The sequence below is a fragment of the Sapajus apella genome, unplaced genomic scaffold (assembly GCF_009761245.1).
Source record: "Sapajus apella isolate SASKATOON/1434 unplaced genomic scaffold, GSC_monkey_1.0 scaffold38, whole genome shotgun sequence".
NCBI lineage: Eukaryota > Metazoa > Chordata > Mammalia > Primates > Cebidae > Sapajus > Sapajus apella.
The window spans coordinates 10312848-10335877 of NW_022436978.1; the positions used below are offsets into that span (position 1 = coordinate 10312848).

The following is a 23030-nucleotide window of genomic DNA, read 5'->3' on the forward strand; positions in this document are numbered from 1 at the left end:
CTGACCTCATGATCCACCTGCCTCAGCCTCCCAAAGTGCTGAGCTTACAGGCGTAAGCCACCATACCACGCCCCAAACTTCAACAAATTTAATGAAACTGGAATCATGCAGTGTCTTCTCTAACCACAACAGAATCAAACTAAAAATGGGAGAGTTAATTTTTAAAAGATAACAAGAAAATGGTTCTGGAGCAATTAAACATCCATGTAAAAAACAGAAACCTTATCCTCAATCTCGCTTTATACAAAAGCCACTCCAAAATGGAGAAAAATATTCAGGATGTAGGACTAGGTAGAGAGTTCTTAGACGTGACACCAAAGAATAATCTATAAAAGAAAAAAAAAAACTGATATACGCCAATTGGTACTGTCCTCTCCAAGCCAAAAGGGCCATTTTCATGTAGACATAAACCCTTATAGTCAATGGTAGATTTACCTGTCTGTGTCTGAGAGCCCCTGAAGCCTGTACAAGGATTTGAGGGAAGGAGGGCTTGAGAGACCAGCAGGGAAGGTTTCAAAAAGATTCGTTAGGCACGAAGAGCACTGCTAGTGAAGGCAAAGATCAGGTAATGATACAAAATAATTTAAAGTGGCAGGCATAATTAAGGGCATACTATGATCTACAAGACCAATACCAAATTTGCATCATCAGGCTGAGGAATTTGTTTAAGAAAGGTGTGTCCTGGGAGTACAGTAAGCAAGAAATACTAGCGCAGTTAATTTACAAGAACATTCAAAGACCATTTGAGGAAAGAGGCTCAAATTTCAAGCTGGGGAATAAAACATCGAGATGGACATTGGTTAGAAAAACACATACAAAAAAGCCAAAATTGACAAATGGGACCTAATTAAACTAAATTACTTCTACACAGCAAAAGAAACTACCATCAGAGTGAACAGACAATCTACAGAATGGGAGAAAATTTTTGCAACCTATCCATCTGACAAAGGGCTAATATCCAGAATCTACAAAGAACTTAAATTTACAAGAAAAAAAAAAACAAAAAACACCCCATCAAAAAGTGGGCAAAGGATGTCAACAGATGCTTCTCAAAAGAAGACATTTATGAGGCCAACAAACATATGAAAAAAGCTCATCATCACTGGTCATGAGAAATGCAAATCAAAACTACAATGAGATACCATCTCAAGCCAGTCAGAATGGTGATTAAAAAGCCAGAAAACAACAGATGCTAGAAAGGATGTGGAGAAATAAGTACGCTTTTATACTTCTGGTGGGAGTGTAAATTAGTTCAACCATTGTGGAAGACAGTGTGGCGACTCCTGAAGGATATAGAGCCAGATAGATCATCTGACTCAGCAATCCCATTACTGGGTATATACCCAAAGGATTATAAATCATTCTACTATAAAGACACATGTAACCATATGTTTATTGCAGCACTGTTCACAATAGCAAAGACTTGGAACCAACCCAAATGCCCATCAATGACACACTGGATAATTATGTGGCATATATACAACATGGAATACTATGCAGCCATAAAAAAGGATAAGTTCACGTCCTTTGCAGCAACATGAAGCTAGAAACAGTCATTCTCAGAAAACTTACACAAGAACCAAAAACCAAACACCTCATGTTCTCACTCATAAGTGGGAGCTGAACAATTAGAACGCGTAGACACAGGAAGGGGAACATCACACACCGGGACCTGTTGGGGGTCAGGGGGTAGGGGAAGGATAGCATTAGGAGAAATACCTAATGTTGACAATGCGTTCATGGGTGCGGCAAACCATGTCACCTGTATACCTATGTAACAAATCTGCACATTCTGCACATATATCTCAGAACTTAAAATTCTTCAAGAATGTGGCAAGCCAGTTACTAACCACATCCATTATTAAAAATTAAAGTTACAATTAAGTAAATCATATTAAAAACAAAGATTATAAATATTACTATTTAGTTTACTATTATCTATACTTTTGAGGTTGTATCTTTTATTTCTGTAATGGAAATACTACATAATGGTGTGTTACTTATTGATTCTGTATTTGGTGATATATGAAATAGGTAATATATGAAATAGGCTATGGATCGAGTATTTTTACCACGGATATCGGAAAAACTTAAATCAGAGCTTGAATTACTGTTTTATTGACTGTCTACTTTAAAAAGATGGATGTGCTTAATAACTGGCTTTAAAAAGATGGGGGAAAATGTTAACATGGTTAATACTGTAGGATAAAACTTTAAAATGTCTGTAGCTGTTACATTGTGAATAGCACAAAATACTGAGGAATATTCTTTAAGTGTTTAAAAAGTTTTAAACTCAGCAAAGAACTGACATTGTTAACCAGAGTCAACTTCAGACATCCAATTGTACTGTTACACTCTCATCTTGTCAATATAAGTGAAAATGTCAATCGACATTTATTTTAGAATTGCTCATTTGTTAATTGCAACCATAGGTTAACTAAAAATACATGAGTTTGAATAAATCAATGAGAACATTCTATAAGTTCACTATATAGAAGAGAGATTACATATTATTTGTAAGTTGTATATGACATATCCTTTCAATAAAATTTGTAATATGTTTATTTTTTGCAAACACACACACACCCACATACACAAGTTAATGACAATCTACTGGATGTGGAGATACAAGTAGCTGTAAATAGTGCTGTAAAGAACAAAGGATCACCCTTGAGGCCTTTCATGATGGAATGCCTAGGAAGTCTTTGTGATTCTGCAGGCACCCGGTAGTGCATAAAGCTGCTCTCCTCCTGGCAACATCTTAAAAGAAATTAGCAGCCCTTGACAGCTGGACTCCTCCAATGTTACACTTGAAGGAGTACTTCAGGCAAGTGAACTGAGGTACAGAGCAGGATAAATGATGTCCCAAGTCCCTGAAACAAGCTCATAGCAAAACCTGGACTAGGACCCACATCTCCTTATTCCTGTAGATTTCTTTAGTACACTGATTTTGCAGCAGTCTTTAGTTTGTGTTCGTTCATTTAAGCATGATACACAAACACAATGGAGGCAGGGAAGTGGTCTTCCTGCCCTTGAAATGGGGACAAAATTGTCTTCAAACTGTGACTCTAGGATTTGCAGTAGTCCAAAACCCTCTTAAAGGTTTCCCCAAATGTCTAAGGTGTGCAAGGTGGATAGCTGTCTCTTAGCTTTAAGGGACTTTCTAGTATGTTACTTCTTCACATGGCCTCCACATGGCCATAGCCTGACATATCCACATAAATCACCCTATCTCCTTGAGTACCTCTTACCACAGATTAAAGGGAGCTATTTTACTTACATATTTAATTTTTTTAATTGGCTTCTAGATGCATCAACTTTTTCCATTAGTAACTTTGGTAATTAGAGACCAAAGGTTGAAATCAACATACCAATGTTCTTCAACTAAAAAAAACAGTATCACCTGCGCACCACTGGTGCTACTCAAGATCTAGCAGAGACTACAGGGACAATTTAGATTCCCTGTTTTATTTACCACAGAGGAATCTGAGGTCTAGAGAATCTGCTATAGGGTGGCTAAATAGTGACATCTTTAAAAATTAATTTAGTAGTCACTGAAAATATTTTTAAGATACCTGATGTTTCCAGAATCATTTCCCATATCGTGGCTATTCTATCAAAACAACTAAAATAAAAATAAGTCCTATAAAGGTATAACATTGAATAAATCAGTTATCCATTTTCTCAAAACACATTTAAGTATCTACAAGGTGTTAGGTATAGTGCAGGTGAGTTGTGATGGAGTCTTTAATCATTAGGATTATTGTGTGAACATCCACTTACCTATTTTTTCTCACAAATACATCAAACCACCATACGCTATACACAAAACAAAGGTACTTCTCCAACTGATCCATAGTTGGCAGTATTTATTGAGAATTTCAATACACCAGGCTTCATTATCATGTCATACATATTTACAGAACGTGTATGAAACTGGAGTAAGAGAAAATTTTACTGTTATTAAACAGATCTATTAGGGTCATTTTGTAAAAATAATAATACTCTCATAACTTCCCTTCCTAGAATGCTGTAAAGAAACAAAACAGAAACATGAGACAAAGACCACTGACTTAAGAAATGGATGACTTTATTAAGAGAGAAGGACAAGACTGGTGTTTACCTTGGTCAAACCATCCAGGAAAACAAAGCACACAGACTTATAGAATACTTTGGTTTAAAAATTATTCATAATATCAGTATTAAACTGGATGTTTAAAGAACCCAATGAGAAATATGGTGTAAAAAACAAACCATGAAAACACAAGCTTGCATAGATGAATTAATGTAGATGTACAATTGGCATTTAAAAAAGGAGGTTTGCGTTTTGGGAGTGACTTAACCATGCTGAACACCCCAACCTCCCAAGACACATGAAAGTCACCAGCACCACGTTTCTCATTTTCCTCAATGAGGTCATGAGCAGGAACAACTTGTGCTGTATGAAGATGAACTGAAAGAGACTGCTTCCATTGGCTTAGTCCAGATGGGTGTGTATATTCCCATTAGAACCCACCACTGGTCACCTTTAAGGCATCCACAAAGTGTCCCTCATAGTTTTACTTAATCTCTAGATGTGGTTTGAGGCAGCCTCTTTGTTTTCTGTTCTCACACAGGTAACTATATTCCATCAAGGTTCTTTTAATTCCATGAAATAGCTATTTCAAACCTGCCTATTCTTCTGGGGCTTGGTTATAAATCCATGAGCATTTGGGATAACAATCCTTTTGTTTTATAAATATATCTATATTCCAAATATCAAAGGGGCACTTACTAAAGAATCTGAAAGTGCCCGGGCAATGTGTAGTCTCTCTCTCAAAAGATCATTTTTCCAAATTATGAGACAAATGATAGCATCACCTCAGATTTCCTGAGAAACTTCATTTATATGAGAAAACTCTTATACTTTTGAATTCAGCACCTTTTCAAAATATGTGCTGGAATGGATTCATCTTAGGGAAAACCCCATTACAGAGAATTCTCATTTTGGACCATCGTTTTTACATGCTATCTCCCCAGTGTATCCTCTCATTATTTGTAACAATTTATGAAATAAATATTGGGTTGCCTGTCAGAGGAAAGTAAAAAATATAGCTCTTTCTGAGAAAGAGCATTTGGCTTGCAGTGTACATACAGCAAGAGCTGAAATTAGAAACCATAGGATTTCCAAGGCCAATTCAACCAAAAGTATAAAAATTCTGATGTCAAAAACCTTGTCATCAAATTTAACAGCTAGAAATTATTTTAGCAATTATAGCCTGATATCCAGCATAACAAAAATGTATCCCAATTATATGATATGTGATAGTACAGTCTCTTAGCTGTCTTCCCTTACATGTTCTTACTCCTTGATCTTTCATGAAGAAAATGTCACTCAAACCCATCTTTCACTTTTTCTATCATTTATATATGAACCTCACCAATGAATAACAGGGCATTAAGTTACACAATTAATTCTGCCCTTATCTGAAATGCTGAAACCTGCACAGTGCTGGTTCCCTATGCTATGAAATTACTCGAAAAGGAAAAAAACCATTTTCTAGTTTGCTAAGAATGTACAAATGCATCTTAAATCTATTAAAATGTTACTAGGCAGTGTTTATATATATATATATGTGTGTGTGTATATATATATATATATATATATGTATGTATATATATATTATACACACATATATGAAAGAGAATGGTTTTTAGGGCCATATAATTCTACAACTCAACATGATTACTTACAAGATTGTGTTAGCTTGTGGCATCAAACAGAACCACCCTTCTGGTGTCTTTCTTAACATAGCAAAAGTTTTCCTGCTTCTCTCTTAAAAGTAAAATAAAAACACTCTTCACATTAGCAAATCTCCCATTTCAAGTAAATGTCTCTGTTTTGTTTGGTTTTCTCCTTTTTTTTTTTTTCTGTTAATGGTTAAACATTTCAATACCCAAGGGTGTTGGTGAAATTCTTACAAATAATCTAAATGTCTTCCCTGCACAACAGAACCTTTGGAAATACCTTCTATATAGTTACCATAGTAGACAGTCAACTCTCAATTTCTTAAGAAGTGGTCAACTGGTATAAAAGATCTGACCAGGAAATTCTCACACTTTTTCTACCAGTCTTTTTGGCCATGCTACTGCTTATTCAGAGGTTGACAAACAACATGAAATAAAACTATGTATTTACTGTGTTACAGGTCAGCCACGAGTCAGTAGCAGAGAAGATCCAAAGCTTCTGATGACAAGGATGCTTGGGGATCATCTGTGAATGTTATATCTCAACAGAAATTTGACAGTCAGTCACGTAAAGGAAGTAACATACACTTACATCAGAGTCAAACTAATTTAAGGCAGTACTGCTCCTCACAACAGTGCTGGCATAAAGTGCAGGTCTCATTGGAAAAGTGACTCTGTAGTACTGAGATTTTTCTCAGTTTTTTTCTTTCTTGACTTCTCTAGAATTAAGTTTCAGCGTTTTTAATGACAGTTGTTAAACACCAGGACCAACAATAGCCTCTGTCTCTTTTCTTTAATACTCTTACCTCTCACCATGGATAAAAGAGATTCTTCCACGAAGAATTTGAATGACATTGTGCCCCATGCAGCATTAACAGGACAGTCTCCAGTTACCTTCTACCTGCCCATATACCTATCATGGGCTAAGAAGAAAAAAGTATTCTATCAACAGTAAGATAAGCAGATATGGCTTTAAGACTCACAGGCACCACCAGAAATGAGAAAATGGGACCACATTTTATATAGTCACTTCTCTATAAGCAGTAAGTAACAGACAAAGTAATTTAAAAATCATTTTTCCTTTTTGCTGAAAGATGAGGTTTTGATTTTGTTATGATTGTTTCTAAGAAAAACTTCTTTTATCAGAATATGGCACTCTATGTACATTGTAATCTACCTTAATACTCTCTACACAAATACTGCCTTCCCAAAAGGGAAAAAGCCTTTGGCTGCAAGTTCTATTCTAGTCTCAGTTCTTCAGAAAGCTGTTTACACAGAGATGTCACTCCTTATCATCATAGTTATCTTTCAAGAAAATAATCACTAAATAATGAATCATCTTGGTATTCCCCAAAGTGATATTTATATAAAGGCAAGACATTAAAAGTCCAGGACTTAGCCAGGCACAGTGGTTCACCCCTGTAATCCTCGCACTTTGGGAGGCTGAGGCAGGTGGATTACAAGGTCAAAAGATCGAGGCCATCCTGGCTAACAAGGTGAAACCTCGTCTCTACTAAAAATACAAAAAAAAATTAGTTGGGCTTGGTGGCGTGCACCTTTAGTCCCAGCTACTCGGGAAGCTGAGGCAGGAGAATAGCTTGAACCTGGGAGGCAGAGGGTGCAGTGAGCCCAGATGGCGCCACTGCAGTCCAGCCTGGCAACAGCGTGAGGCTCCATTTCAAACAAACAAAAATCCAGGACTTAAAATGTTAACCACTTATGTGGTAAACTGAATGCACCATATTATAGTAGGTATTTCAAATTTGGCACAACACAAAATTTAGACAAGATTTGACAGTATTAAAGAAAATTAATAATCAGTTAAAAGCTAATTATTTTTATATTGAAAAGTTTTGACTTTGTGGGAAAGAGATGAGCAACAATCCGCAATGAATTTACTCATCATCTACTTGAGCTTCAGGCCACATTAGAGAAGAAAAGGGGGGGGGGGTAATGAATTGGGTCCAGAATTTCATAGAGTGAGTTCAGTAAACATAAAGCCCAAGGTCACACGTTTTAGAGTATGCCGACCTAGATCCAGGTGGTCATTGCCATTCTACAAAGGTTTTCCTCCTAGGAGCATCTATTCATATCTTTCTTTTCTAAGTTAGCTATTTCTCTATCATTGAAAACACCTAGGGTTATTTTTCATTTTCTGTTTTTGTAATTTATTGGTATGCTCTTGGTGGTTGTAAAGTAACTTGAGAAATAGTTATAGTATGCAAAGCCACTTTCTGAAAATCACAATGTTCCTTTAAATACATGTAAACAACTGTCCAGTTCCAAAATAAAATACTTTCGTCTAATAAAATACTTATGTCTAACAGTGGTTTGAACACAAGAGTCAAATATTTTTCAAGTCAAAACATTTAATCTGACTCTTATCTAACTTCACTTCCAAACAATGATTTATAAAAGGTAGAGGAGAGTGGGTGTCTATGTCAAGCAGCCTTATGATAAGGCTCCATAACATATTTTGTTTATTCAACAATACTGGTGTTAACGAGGCCTGGCCTCCAAAGAACAAAGATACAGAAACAGAAACGTTTTCCAAGGCCAGAATTATTAGTTTACATCACAACATTAAATCATTACTACATTATGGGCCTAAAAATTAAGCTGCGTGTGTTCGTTCCAGCAGCAACAACAACAACAAAAAATGCTTCCACATTTATATAAAAATGACAAAGTAAAAAGCAGACAACACAGTGAAGAGTGTCTGGCAGTTCATTAAAATACAGTTGAGTTGCTTCTATAGTTTCAAACATTATTACATTACTTGCATGAGAAAGAATAAGAGAATTTAACTGGCTGAATTTCATTTCTATCTCCTTATTCATAGGGTAATATTTACTCTGATATTCTTTAAAAAGTGTTTGCTTTACACAAAAATAAAATAAACATAAAAGATTTTAAAATCGTAATCTTTTAGAAACCTTGAAAAAAAGTAACAAATTTTCAATAAACATGTTGAATTAGCTATCACAAGGGAAATACCACCTTTGGTCACTTACTAAGACAGCTAAAACACTAACATTCTGGTTAAGTGTTAAGTGGTGACATTTTTTTTTAATTAAGTATCTCCCGTTAACATTTGACAATAATAAATATAACTGGATGAAGTATGTGAGAGGCAAGAGAAACACTGAATTTTTAAAATAAAACTGATCATAGTACGAGATAGAAAAATAAATATTTATGAAATAAAAAACGGCAAATGATTTTGCCTAGTTATCAAATAAAAATACACTGTTTTTTCCTTTAAAATTACCATAAAAAACTTTGAAGGACATGAAGGAAAATCACAGGGCAGATAAAGAAAAATATAGCATTACTATAAGTAAACAAGGCCTAAGCTTTGGATGTTGAAACCACTATCCAGAATTTGACTTAAGGCCAGGACCTACCATTTTGTCTCCCCTTCTGTATTTAAATGGAGGTTTTTCTTTAGGCATTTTATCATAGCTATAAGAAGTCCTGTTTTTTTCCTTTTCCTCCATTTCTCCAAAATGACATCACTTAGGGATGCAGACTATCTTTCTGATTAACATTTACCTAAAACTTAACTCATATGATTTTATTTAAATTCCTACAATACATAAACTTTATTAAATTAAAAATCTTTCTCAAAATGAGATACCCAAATCCACTCTGAGAAACTCTCCTAAACAGCTTCCTGAATATTGCCCAACTTTAAAAGCTATCTGAAAAGGTAAGGCAAACAGAAGGCAGTTCCCAGTGGGAAAAAAATTAACATTTTCTCTAGTCATCTATATATTTCCTTCCTAAACAAACGCCCTACTGAAATGCCAAGAATTTCAGATTTATACAATAAAAGATAATAGCAAGTCAAGCTGAAGGGAGAGATGTGTGTGTGTGTGTGTGTGTGTGTGTGTACACGGAGTGGGGAGATAGAGAGGAGGAGAACAAGTGAGCTTGATTGCCATTTGTTATTTAAGTAGTATAGGGAAATAAATATTGCAGTAAGGTTAGCAGCTACACGAAAACTCAATTTCTTGAAGGGGGGCTTAAAGATCTTGTAATAATAATGATTATACAAAGGAATACAATCCCTTGCATAAAGAAATACAAATGTTTAAAACCAAATACTTGGCTGGCTGGACACAGTGGCTTACACCTGTAATCCTAGCACTTTGGGAGGCTGAGGCAAGTAGATCGCTTGAGGTCAAGAGTTGCAGGCAGGCCTGGCCAACATGGTGAAACCCGGTGTCTACTAAAAATACAAAAATTAGCTGGGCGTGGTGGCACATGGCACATGCCTGTAATTCCAGCTGCTCCGCAGGCTGAGGCAGGAGAATTGTTCCAGCCCAGGAGGCATAGGTTGCAGTGAGCAGAGATTGCACCACTGCACTCCAGCCTGGGTGACAGGGCGAAATTCCATCTTAAAAAAAAAAAATAACCCACCAAATACTTGAATAAATAACCACTTTATCAAATTCAACTTCATGTTGAATTAATCTAATTATTGGCAAATAAACAGAACATTATTGAGAGGTTGTCAACAAATACTGCAATGACTTTAAATAAGAGAAAAACCTTAGTCTACAGCCAGAGAGATGGATGGTGTCATCACTTATGCAATCATTTTTCAATTCCATTTCCTTGGCTCTACACTATAAGTAAATGAAAAACAAAAGAAGAGATACAAAGTTATTCATATACCTAAGTTAAAATTTCAGTGAACTAAATTTTTTCAATAAATATTAATAAATGGTCCATTGCCCAGGGGTTTCAGAAAGCCTTGCTACTGAGGGAAAGGCAGAGTGTTAAAGAATGCTATCTAGGCCAATTTCCCCAGGAGGGCTGAGACAGATATGCAAAACCTCTACGGTCCATCTAGTCAGAATAACATACTTCAATTGCTCTAAGTGTTTCTTTTTTTAAAATACTTTATGGTTGTGATTTTCTTTTCCAAAAGAGTACAAAAAGCAAAAGCTCTGTCCTTCAAAATATCATACACTAATGCAACAAAAAGCTATTTGTTATATTCTTTTATTCTGCGTTGCACCCAAACATTGTTTTTACTTTGATCATTCATCTCCATAAAATTTGAATTGCTAAATAAGGCCTACTCCCTAGATACCAAACTTCTATACCTAACAAAATGGCAGCTTACAGAGATCTTAGATACTATATCCCAGGAAGTATATGCAGCATAGAGGTGGCCAATATTCAGAAGCTACATTTTCTCATACTGCCCAAGTGATCATGGATAACCAAAACATTTGAAATGAATTAAAATTATTTATGGTCAGAAATATATGCTTGAGGATAAATCCCAGGAATGCAAACACAGATGAAAAAAATACGTGTAGAATTCATTCGGTATCACCCAGTAATATTTGCTAAAGTGAGTCCATTTTCAAGGCAGATTCTTAGGTTTTTAATGCTTGTAATGAAAACCTGGGGAGGGGAAGAAAAAAGGAAACACAATTAAGGAAAAACTTTTGAAACTCAGACAGCTTTTTCTCCCTGCCCCAGCAAAATAACTTTATTTCTATACAATTCTAGTAGTACTTGTTTCTTGATTCTGACATACACACAGAATCAATGTGTTATTTTAATATCATGCATCAAATGTACGTCAAGGACAGTACAAAAGTACCCCCCCCAAAAGGTGACACATATATAGTTTGATAAAAAAAAATACGAGCTATTTTGTTAAATCAGGAACAGTGAAAATGCCACCAATTGATGAAAACTGAGGTGGAATGTTTTGATGAAGATGTTTATAATGTCCAACTATCCTCCTTTTGTCTTTTTCTCAGTATCGAATCAAAGTCAGAATGGGGGGAGGGAAGCTTTCTTAAAAATGCAAATGCTTGACAACCTCCATCCAGAGATGCTGATTTAAGTAGTCTAGAGTGTCATCTGTGCAATGGTATTTTTAAATGACAGCAGAAAATGTAATTTAAAGAAATTTCAGGACATTGTTATTAGATTTGGAAATGAATAACAATACCACCTAAGTCTTCAAAACTCATAACCAATAAACAGCATCAATAAGATCTAATATAGTTGCAAAGTCTACTGCACTCTGCAAGCTTCTTTTACATATTTAACCTTTAATGATTCTGACAACTCTGACACTTTCTATTTTGACTGCCTCCATTTTGCAGATGAGGAAATTAACATAAGAAGCTACCTTTTCACCATTTCATTTTACAACTCATAAAATTGTACATAAGTGAATGCAGATCCCTGCAAGAACAAATACAACCCAACTGTTCCTTCTGTCTGAGGCATTTGAACCAGAACAACTCCATCTTGAACAGGGGCTGAATAAAACAGGGCTGAGACCTACTGGACTGCATTCCAGGAGGTTAGGTATTCTCAGTCATGAGATGAGACGGCACAAGACACAAGTCAAAAAGACCCTGCTGATAAAATAGGCTGTGGTAAAGAAGCTGGCCAAAACCAAGATGGTGACAAATTTGAACTCCGGCTGTCCTCACTGCTCATTATATGCTAACTATAATGCATCAGCAGCATGCTAAAAGACACTCCCAACAGGGCCATGACAGGTTACTGATGCCATGGGAACATCCAGAAGTTACCCTATATGGTCTAAAACAGGGAGGAATCTTCAGTTTCAGGATTTGCTCACCCATTTCCCAGAAAACTCATGAATACTACACCCCTTGTCAGCATATAATCAGATAACCACAAAATGGTCAACCAGCAGCCCACACTGCTGCTCTGCCTATGGAGCAACCATTCTTTATTCCTCTACTTTCTTACTAAACTTGCTTTTGCTTTCACTTTAGGGATTCCCCTAGAATTTTTTCTTACAGGAGATCCAAGGATTGGGACCCCTTTCTGGTAACACATTTTAAAGGTTTCGTCCAATTTAGGTATCTATATTTTTTATTTGCTTTGTCCCCTTTTTCTTTTGCATAAAAGTTATGTGGGAGGTATGCATGCATATTTTAAATCTAATTGAGTCATACGCAGATAGGAAACAAGAGCCACTACAGAAAATGCTAAATGGAGGTCACAATCACCCTTTAAGAATCTGGTCAAAGAGCCTGGTGCAGCGGCTCATGCCTGTAATCCCAGCACACTTTGGAAAACCGAGGTGGAAGGATTACTTGAGTCCAGAAGTTCAAGACCATCCTGAGATGACATGGTAAAACACCATCTCTACAAAAAGTACGGAAATTAGCTAAGCATGGTGGCACGCGCCTGTAATCCCAGCTACTTGGGAGGCTGAGATGAAAGGATCACCTGAACCCGGGAGGTGGAGGCTGCAGTGAGCCGAGATCATGCCACTGTACTTTAGCCTGGGAGACAGAGTGAGACTCTGTCTCCTAAATATATACATATATATGTATGTATGTATGTATGTATGTATGGTATGTATGAATCTGATGAAAGCTTTGCGCTCTTCGTAGAGGAACATGTAAATACACAGAATATCTTACATTCAATTTAGGGTGCTCTGTTTTCTGTCTTTTTTTGTTACTGTTTTAATAAATGAGGAGTGCTATAACAACCTGCTGAGGGAAGAATAACTTATTTTTCCACTCTAGCGGTCAGAACACAGAATTTGATGTTTCCACTATAACATGAGGCTTGTAATATATTATATATAAAAGATCCTAAACTTGACCATACATACTCTCCTTACCTTTATGAGAGGACTCTGATTTTGGGAAATGCCGTGTGGAACTCTGCTGGTTTGTAAAATGAGTGTAATCCAAATCTTCACCATCTGTCATGATAGGTGGTGGTGGCCTAAAAGGAAGCCAGAATTTAAAGAGGCATTCTAACTAATGCTTACTACAACGCCGCCTTTCACTGGACTGAAAGTTAAAAACATTTTCTGATGAAATGAAAATCCAAAATGCTTCAGAATTCACACTGTAGCTCTTGGACAGTTGCATGACCTTGAATAAATTATATTACTGTTCCTTTGTTTCGATGTATATAATTCAATTAAAACAAGTAACTCCTTAACAACTAATGCATGTTAGGAACTGTGCTAGATAAAGATTAGTGAGATGTGACTGCTGCCATTTATAAGAAATACTCTTTTTCTTTACCAAGTAAAAGAAAAAGGAAGAGAATAAAGAACAGAAAAGAAGTAATAAAGTCAAGGAAAAAAGAGGAAGGTAGGAGACAGACAAGGAGGGAGGCAATGGAAGCAAATTTCTTTTTTTTTTTTTTTTTCCCATTTATTTATTTTATTGCATTTTACATTTTGGGGTACATGTGAAGAACATGCAAAATTGTTGCATAGGAACACACGTGGCAGTGTGATTTGCTGCCTTCCTCCCCATCACCTACATCTGGCATTTCTCCCCTTGCTATATTTCATGAGTAACGTTCCTTTATCCACTAGGTGGCAAAACAGATCTTAATACATTTGCAACTTCTATGCAATACATTTCAACATTTTATGGCAAAAAAAAAAATGTTAAAAAAAAAAAGATAAAATTTTTACTAAACTTTTTATTAACTACTCAGTACTGACTTATGCAAACATGTGGCATTGAAGCAGAAAACCTCTCATTCTTTTTCTTACTTCCCAAAGGTGTACTCAAAGTTTGCACTAAAGCATAACATGAGATTAAGATTTATCAAATATACAGGCCATTTTGCACAATTATATGTAAAATATAGAAGGCATAAGTATTCTGAGGTTTGTAAATTTATAGTCGGTTTGGTACAATGGGCTCTGTCATGTAAAAATAAGAGCAAATGTTTTCAGATTTTTTTATCTTGTCCCTAAGCAGTAAGTCTTTCCCTGGATGTATTCAGCAGCCAGAAGAGGTCAGCATGGGATGTAAACGGGTGTATGTGCTGAGGACTATGCTACAGGTTCTACACAGATTATCTCAATTAACTTTCAGGACAAGTGTATATGCTATCATATACATATTTCAGAGTCAGATTAGGTTAGATAAGGTAAATCATCTGTCCATGTTCACACAGCTGTTAAGTGGCAGACCCAGGCCTCAAACTCAACTGGATTTTAAAACCAGTGTTCATAACTACTCTATTATGCTCTACTACATAGGTGTATATTTTTATGAGGAGCTGCATCATCTGCATACAAGACTATATGTATATGAGTACATTTGCATCTTAGATTTCCATAAGTACACTTTCATATGTATCTGTACTTGTACTTTCAAATATCATTTCATGCATTTGTTATATGCATATAAGTAATGTGAACACAGTGAATAATGTAGTAGTTTTCTTATTTTTATTTTTAAACCTTTTGTTTACAAATATTGGAAATTAAATGGTGTTTTTCTCCAATACTGACATTTATAATTCTTATCTTTAAAAAATAATGTAAGACTTGGTAGAAAACCTGAGACAAAGAAATCTGACCTTTAGGATTAAAGAAATTAGCTTCAAAGAGCAAATAAGTGTCTGAGGAAGTGACTCAAGACCAAAAAAAAACAGGGTTGGTAATTAGAATGACCCAGTCTGCCCTTCACTCTTTTATTAATGTCATTAGGCAGTCAAAAAAATCAGAAAGACAGAAGTTGGACTCACAAAAACAATCCATGATTATTGCCTCACCATCAACTCATATCATCAAGGAAAAGTATGCTAAAGTTATGAAACAAAGCACAGGATGCCCACAAGTCTTCTAGCATGTCCATGTAAAGATAAACAAATCAATCTAGAATGTCTTCAGTTCTCTTAAGTGTTCTCATAAGTTCTGTTCAATTTCCGGTTATGCAGAGAACAAATCTTGGTTTACTGTTGTCAGGAGTCCTAACAAATTATTTTGTTATACCAGAGACAATTATTTTAAAGTTAAGGACATTTAAGTTCAGAGTTAGAAAAATCTTACTAACCAACACTTTATTTTATAGTTTTATTGTATTAAGATTGTCTGTTTCCTACTGTTCTCATGAAATAATTTACACATTTACCTTAAGAATATAGTCAAACACTTTTCGGAATTCATTTCTTTAAGAAACCCTCCTAGACACCTAAACCAGGATGTCTCCCCATGTTCTTATCATCTTGTACTTCTCATTCACAGCACTCAACACAATCAAAATAGTTACTTGGATAATTATTTGTTTAGATTATAAACTCCTGAGAACATGACAGAGTTCATTCTTACTGATTGACGTGTATCCCAATTATGCGTGAGCCAATTATTAGGGCGCTCAATAAATACCTGATAAATAAATGGAGACAAATGTATTTCACATTCATAAGGATGCACAAGGAATAAAATGAGATTTATAAAATATTTAATTTTTCTAAGAAAAAAAATCCAAGTAAAATAACAAATAATATTACCAGTATAAAACCATGTAGTTGAAACAATCTGGAATTCAGATTGCTAAGTTATTCTCTATTTCCTTATAAACAGTGAAAAACTTCTTTCAACAGTGTTTTGTAGTTCTCCTCACAGAGACCTTCACCTCCTTGGTTAGAAGTATTTCTAGGTATTTTGTGTGTGGTTATTGTAAATGGGATTGAGTTCTTGATTTTCAATTCTCAGCTTGAACCTTACTGGAATATAGAAATGCTACTAATTTTTGTTTTTGTTTCCTGAGACTATGCTTAAGTTGTCTGTCAGGTCTAGGAGATCATAGATGACATAATTAAATAGAAAACCACTCTATGCTCATGGGTTGGAAGAATCTGTGTTATTAAAATGTCCATACTACACAAAGCAATCTACAGATTTGACAAATTCCTATCAAATTACTAATGTCATTTTTTTGGAGATTTTTTTAAAAAACCTATTTAATTCACATGGAACCGAAAAAGAGCCACATAGCCAAGGCAATCTTAAGCAAGAAGAACAAAGCTGGAGGCATTGCATTACCAGATTTCAAACTATGCAAGGCTACTGTAACCAAAAAAGCATGGTACTGGTACATAACCTGACACAGAGACCAATGTAACAGAATAGAGACTCCTTGAAATAAAGCTGCACACCTACAACCAAGGGATCTTTGACAAAGTTGACAAAAATAAACAATAAGGAAAGGACATCTTACTCAAAAAATGGTGCTGGGAAAACTGGCTGACCATATCCAGAAGAATGAAACTAGACCCATACCTCTCACCAGAGACAAAAATTAAGATTGATTAAAGTCTTAAATTCAAGACCTTAAACTATAACATTTTAGAAGATTCTAACCAAAAGGTATATATTCTGATATTAGTTGTGCAAGGTATCTACATATGGCAAGATATATAAGCTTTAATTGTTAACTATGAAAATACAGGTTTCATAAAATTCTTATTTTTTGTTTTGTCATATATACAATCCTAAAGTGACACTTAAAGACACATACTCCACTGAAGTAAAAACAAAAATTTCTGCTCTACTAGCTTTAAGTCACTTTTCATTCATTTACAATGGCCATTTTTAATACAGGATCATTTAATTATTCACTTTCAATATGCCAAATATTTCTAAAGTATCTATCACATTCCAAAAACTTGTTTCAGACTTTAATAAACCATCTTAAGAAACCATCCAAGACTGTTCCATCATATATGCTGTCAACAGTATTAGTATTCTAAAGAAGCCAAGGATTTGAAGACTGCAGAATAAGCCTCAGGATGATTTAAATTCATTTGACTAAAAAAGGAATAATAATCCAGATGTATTTACTTACTGAGAACAGATTAGCTGCTGCTTCTTTTACTTGGATACTTTGGGAATGTACTAACCTATATAGTTCTAAAAAAAGGTTTGGCAGGTGCTTAACCAAAAGCTACAACAGAAACAGATTTTATATAACTAGACAGAATATGCCACTATTGTTCTCAGAGCAATACAAATCCAATGTAATTTGCTGAAGGGTTTTTATCTTCTGAAAGCAAATGAGTTTTAAAATAGAGGATTAGTTTCTAAGGACACTAAATACACTCACTTGAAGGAAACAAATCTAGGAGCTTAAGTGTGGGCAATGAGTGGCACCAATAGTGTCAATTATTCAACGAAATAAACGTTACGTTTTAAGAATTATAAATATTACTAATCAGAAACAAAATTCAAATTTGAATAATTCTGAGTTTTCAAAATGTTAAATTTAGTATTCTTTTTGTTTTTTAACGTTTTTTTCTTCACATTCCATCATGTTTAAGGCAACCAAAAGCAATTTTTGTAAAAAAAGGTTACTTCCAAAGAGACTTAAATGTTGACAACTTGAGGCAGAAAGACAACAGCTGCTCCATAATAACTATTACCCATGACTGTTTGGGATAAATCAGAAAGTATGTACACCATAGCCACAGCTATTTGTCTAGTGGGATTTAGACAGTCTGCAAGGATTCAAGATTTTGTCAAGGACACTGAGATTCAGAAAGAAATGAGTTTGGGCATGTGTAAATGTCATAGACACATCAGTGTGGCTATAAAACCCGGTAGAAATTTAAAACATGAAATTTTACTTAGGAAAAAGATCACTCTCCTTCTCCAAGCTAAAAGCCTAACTTCAGTGAACGCAGAGTTAAGAATTAGTCCTAACAAAAAGTTATGTCCTTCCTTATCCACCTCAACTTTTGTAAAATATCTGATTTGATGTGTGCAACCCAAGACAGAAAATAAAGTTCGAAAATAACCCTGAAGGTCTTGACACTACCTCACAAATGCAGACTTTTGGATCTTTTCTCCAAAATACAAATACTCTTCTCAGGCAACTGTCATCTCCTTACTCACCCCGAAGTCAACTTCCTCATTTTCCTTTTTAGGTGTCATCTTACCGTGCTGGCCTTTCATTCTTAGAACGATGAGATTCATCACTCTCTTTTGACTTTGAGTGTGCTGCTTTAGCTGTTTTTGGCTATAGACAAAAATACAAACAAACAAAAATAATGCACACAGACAATCCAGAATCATCAAACAAAGAGACAGATTAGGTTCAGAAATTATGTTAATCATGCCAAGCTCTCCCTTAGTAATTTCAGATTAATTATATTTAGTTGAACAATATAAAATATTTTTATATATGGCCACTGAGAGGTATAAAACTTATAGTCACAAAGGTATACTTTGGACCTACATGGAAGGTGTGTTTAGCCAACTCATCTGACAGCCTTTGAGCAGCCAGAGAAATGGGTTAAACACACATAAACACACTTCCCTACTGCTTGGCCACTGATTATTAACATAATACCTACATAGCAGCTGACAAGAACTAGGGGACGCCCAGAGTCTACGAAATCCAGGTTTGTACACTCAAACTTACTTCCACACACCTGGTCTTAGGCTGATTTCCAGACAGTCAACTGAGGCAAATTCAAGTCCACTTTTCCAAGAGTGGAAATGTACCGGCACTAGTTATAAAATAAAAGTTACAGAAGCCATGGTACTTGCTAGAGATGTGGCCATGCCCTCTGACCTGCTTGATATGTAATCCTTCTCTTTCCTAGTTAAGGTAGCAAAGAATCTGAGTAACTCCTGGGCAATTATGTGTGGCTTAATTTATTTAACAGAAGTATTTGGGAATCGTTAACTAAAACAATATTTTAGAAAAAAATCCTGAATTACTGAACTAGGTAAAAGAGAGAGCTAAATACATATAATTCGTATGAGAATAATACATTCATTGTTTTTAGACTAATACGTGGGTAACTGAGCAACAGGAAAGAGTACAGCAATACTATTAGCAGGGTTTCTACACCTTCTTTTTCCTCACAACCATTACTGAGACTATGAAGTGGAATCAGAAACCCAGTGGAGGAATTTGTTCAAGAGGGACCAGTGCTAAACACCAACTGCATCAGGTATACACAACATAGGTTTTGTTCTTCTGGGTCTACCGTAAACTCCCTCCTTAAAAATCCTGCATTGTACGAATTCTGTCCCTATTTGTCTGCTCTATTCCCACCTAGTTTGACCTTCTATTTATTAGCTGTCTACACTTTGTCTTCCTCTCTAAATTTTACACTACTATCAGGAAAAATTGTCTTTCCATGTAGTTCCAAAGTGTTGCCTTGTGCGCTGTCACTGATGAGTAAAATCTGCTAAACTGAAACTTCCAACTACAGCATACAGTATAAAATTACAGCAAAATGAATTGCAGTAACTACTTATTTTGTCCACTATTTCTGATCAATGAGGGGAAAGGTAACAGTCCAAATTTATGCTAGATAGGTCTTTCACTGTGACATAAGTAATAATTGTTGGTGATAAGTATGTATATTTCAGTCTGCCACAAACCACATTACGTCAAAGGAAAGAGAAACAAGTACGTGATAGAGATGGAAGATAATATAAACACAAAGGGTAGAGAGGGGAAGATAAGGTCATTGAGGAAAATATGAAAGCCTGTGAAAATGCTACATTCTTCTATAATCAAAGTACTGTATATGAAAACTAAGACTGTTCATGACCAGAAGCACTTGCACTTCAGTGGGTCTTAAAGGGAATAGAATGAGTTTTCAATCTTAGCAGTAACTTTTTACATAGTTATTTTCAAACTTCAGTGATTTTTCATGGTGATGCAACCTTCACAAATCAGATTCACATATGCAATACAGATAATTTATATATCCATATATCCTAAATATATTTGCAGAGCTTAACTTAAAGGAAAAGTCCCCTTTTCATTTCTTATTTCTAATTAGAAAACAAACAAAACATACTCTACCTTCCACTCAGGGTCTTGCTTTCTTTTGTCCAAAGATGATTTCTCCCGCTCCTTGGCTTTTTTATAAGCTTTCTTTTCTTCAGCCATAAGAAGTCGAGCGATTTCCTAAACAGAATACAGTCAACATCACTAACTGCAGAGCTGCAGACAGAAATATATGGGGATATTTCCAAAGAATATCAGCTAAATTCATTAACTTACTTCATCTTGAGCTACTTGAGCGGCTCTCATGTCCACCTGGGTAGCCTATGATTATTGAAAATACAAAAACAAAGAATTTAATTGGAATCTATGTTGTCTTTTTTAATATCTTGTATAAAATAAGCTGGTTTATGAAAATAATTGTGATTCATGTTCCTGAGGTTGATAATCAGTTGGTATGCTTTCACCAGCCAGAGCAGGAGCTCTTTTTATCAAATCCTCCAACAGGGTCATGGAGAACAATCATGGAGAGACGGGGCTATGGACTTCATTGTTAATCCTTACTCACCAAGCAAAACTGGATAATTCTATTCCGATTGTCTTGATTTTTCCACTCATAAAAAAGGCTTCTTAATTGATAGAGGACTATTAATATAATCTCAAGACTGGCTGAATTCAGAAAAAAAATATCCATCAGTATAGCTAAACTTTTGCTTTAAAATGTGCTCACCAGAAGTTCTTCTTCTTGTAGTTTTCTGGCAATTTCAGCATCATACCATTCCTGATCCCTGTGGGTCACTCGTGATTCAGTAGATATAGCTTCTTTTGTTGTTCTTGGCTTCATTCCTTTAAAAAAAAACAAACAAAAAACCTCAATGTAATAAAACAACTGAGGATGTTTTCAGAGAAGTTACAAAATTTAAGAAAGAAGATTTTCTTTAGTAGCTAACAATGACAATATTACCTCTACTCCAGAATTCAGTGTGGGGTGCACTTAAAATATTTTTGCCCTAGGAATGGAAGTGGCAATGTAGATAATGCATACATTTAAACAAAGATATCTAACCAAACCTGCCTGGTAAAAACTCCCCTCTCACATAGTTTTTGCAACAGCAGAAAATTATGTAAGAAGTTGCAAGTGAGGACCTGGAAAATACAAAGTGAAAAAAAAGTCACTGAAAATAAAAAGAATTTAAAGAAAAACAAATTACAGAGTCAGAGTTTAAAAGCAGCTAAGCTGTCAAGGATGGAGGAGAGGAAAGGCTTCCTCCCATTTACCTCAGCCTGCATACTTATTACTTCAGAGGGAACAGAAACAGCATCACCTGGTAGTCATGTGATGACACCTGTTAGCCAAGCAGTGGCCCTGCCATGGCTTTTGCTCTGAGAGTCAATAAACCACTTACTTTAGATCTTCCCCACAGCTTTGATCAGATTGATGGCACTGTTAAATTTTAGGGACGATATAACATAAGAGCTATATTGAGGGCACAATGACCACAGAGTTCTCTTCCAATTTATTCCTATAAAGCAATTCTCGCTTTAAACTTTTACTCAACAGTGTGAGTGTATTATATTCAGAATTAATAGAAATTTTGAATACAGTGAACAAGATTACTCATCTGAAATACTTCATTTCAGTAAATTAACTATTCAGAGGAGAAGGAAAATGTACTCCTGATTGTCTGTCTGTCTATACCAGAGGCTGTCAACCAGGGCTATATAGGAGAATCACATGAGGGTGCTTTGAATACATATAAAAAGATCTGCCCCAATCCCCAGGGATTCTAAGTTAAGTAGCCTGGGTGTAACCTGTCCTTGGGTAAGTTTGTTTTAAATCTTCCCAGTTGATTCTTACTTGCAATTAATATTGGAATCACTGGTTTAATGTATTATGTCCATTAAAATTACTATAAATTAAAATAATTTTTATAAAAATGTTTCACATTTGACTCACTTGCTACTAATATTTTTAAAAAGGAAAGAAAATAAAATACAAGTAAATACTGGGCAAATGATGAGAATTTAAGTATTTTGTGAAGCCTATTTCTGTACAACTTTCAACCTGGCTTCTGTGGCTTCTGAAGCCATAGACTCAACATCTGTCTTTCCTACAAAGACAGACTAGTAAACCTGGCTTTCTTAGCTTCAGACCTAATAGAACCTGATTGCACAGACCACTTCAAATCATCTCTACAGCTACAGAGTCTTATGCTGGGCTGGGTTTAATCTAGATTTCCGAGTGGTTTGCGACAGCAAAACAAACAATGGCATACTCTCAAGAGTGGACCATCTGTAAAAAGAATATAAATCTCCCTGAGTTATTTAGCTTAGTCACAACTAGGAAAATTTCAGAAAAAATGAAATTAGATAAGGAACTCAGTACTGGGCAACATCAGTGGATAAGAGGGTCTGCAATATATATATATATATATGCCATATTCCAATTTACAGAAAAAAACGCTAGTTGAATAAGCAGCCCAAAGCCTAATTAAGGATTATGGAACATGCCTAGCTCCTTCACTTTTGCCATCAGTGAAATAATAGAGTGGGATGTGCTCAAATTTCAAGAGACCAAATTTTCTCCACTATTATGCCTCCTAAGGTAAACCACAGAATTAGCCAAGAAGATATTTCACTTTAAATTTTATTAAAGACACATTGTTTTAAATTCTGCCAAAGACAAGATTCCACTGAACAGTCTAATTGGTTTGACAGGGTGATAAGACTATAACCTCTGGCAGTTAAAAAGAGAATGATGACTTA

The 23030-nt window shown here is 35.4% G+C and overlaps 1 protein-coding gene and 2 long non-coding RNA genes across 6 annotated transcripts in view; 2 read left to right on the top strand and 1 right to left on the bottom strand.

Moving 5' to 3' along the window:
- The window catches only part of CCDC50 (coiled-coil domain containing 50), a 113209-nt gene that overhangs the window by 36254 nt on the left and 53925 nt on the right, over positions 1 to 23030 (bottom strand). For 2 of the 4 annotated variants that reach the window (XM_032298244.1, XM_032298243.1), the window contains 6 exons: positions 20995 to 21110; positions 20544 to 20588; positions 20343 to 20447; positions 18454 to 18533; positions 13379 to 13485; positions 10631 to 11151 (listed from right to left, as the gene is read on the bottom strand). In XM_032298244.1, the coding sequence (XP_032154135.1) occupies positions 11132 to 11151; positions 13379 to 13485; positions 18454 to 18533; positions 20343 to 20447; positions 20544 to 20588; positions 20995 to 21110 (473 nt within the window). In that variant the 3' untranslated portion in view covers positions 10631 to 11131. Of the gene's footprint in view, positions 1 to 10630; positions 11152 to 13378; positions 13486 to 18453; positions 18534 to 20342; positions 20448 to 20543; positions 20589 to 20994; positions 21111 to 23030 lie in introns of those variants that run through there. The other 2 variants (XR_004275134.1, XR_004275133.1) reach the window with 1 other exon arrangement.
- LOC116564859 overlaps positions 1 to 23030 on the top strand; it is a 317617-nt gene that overhangs the window by 1807 nt on the left and 292780 nt on the right. The window lies entirely within an intron of this gene.
- Positions 5 to 10629, top strand: LOC116564860. The gene is made up of 2 exons (XR_004275136.1): positions 5 to 35; positions 10117 to 10629. It is a non-coding gene; the product is annotated as an uncharacterized LOC116564860 (long non-coding RNA).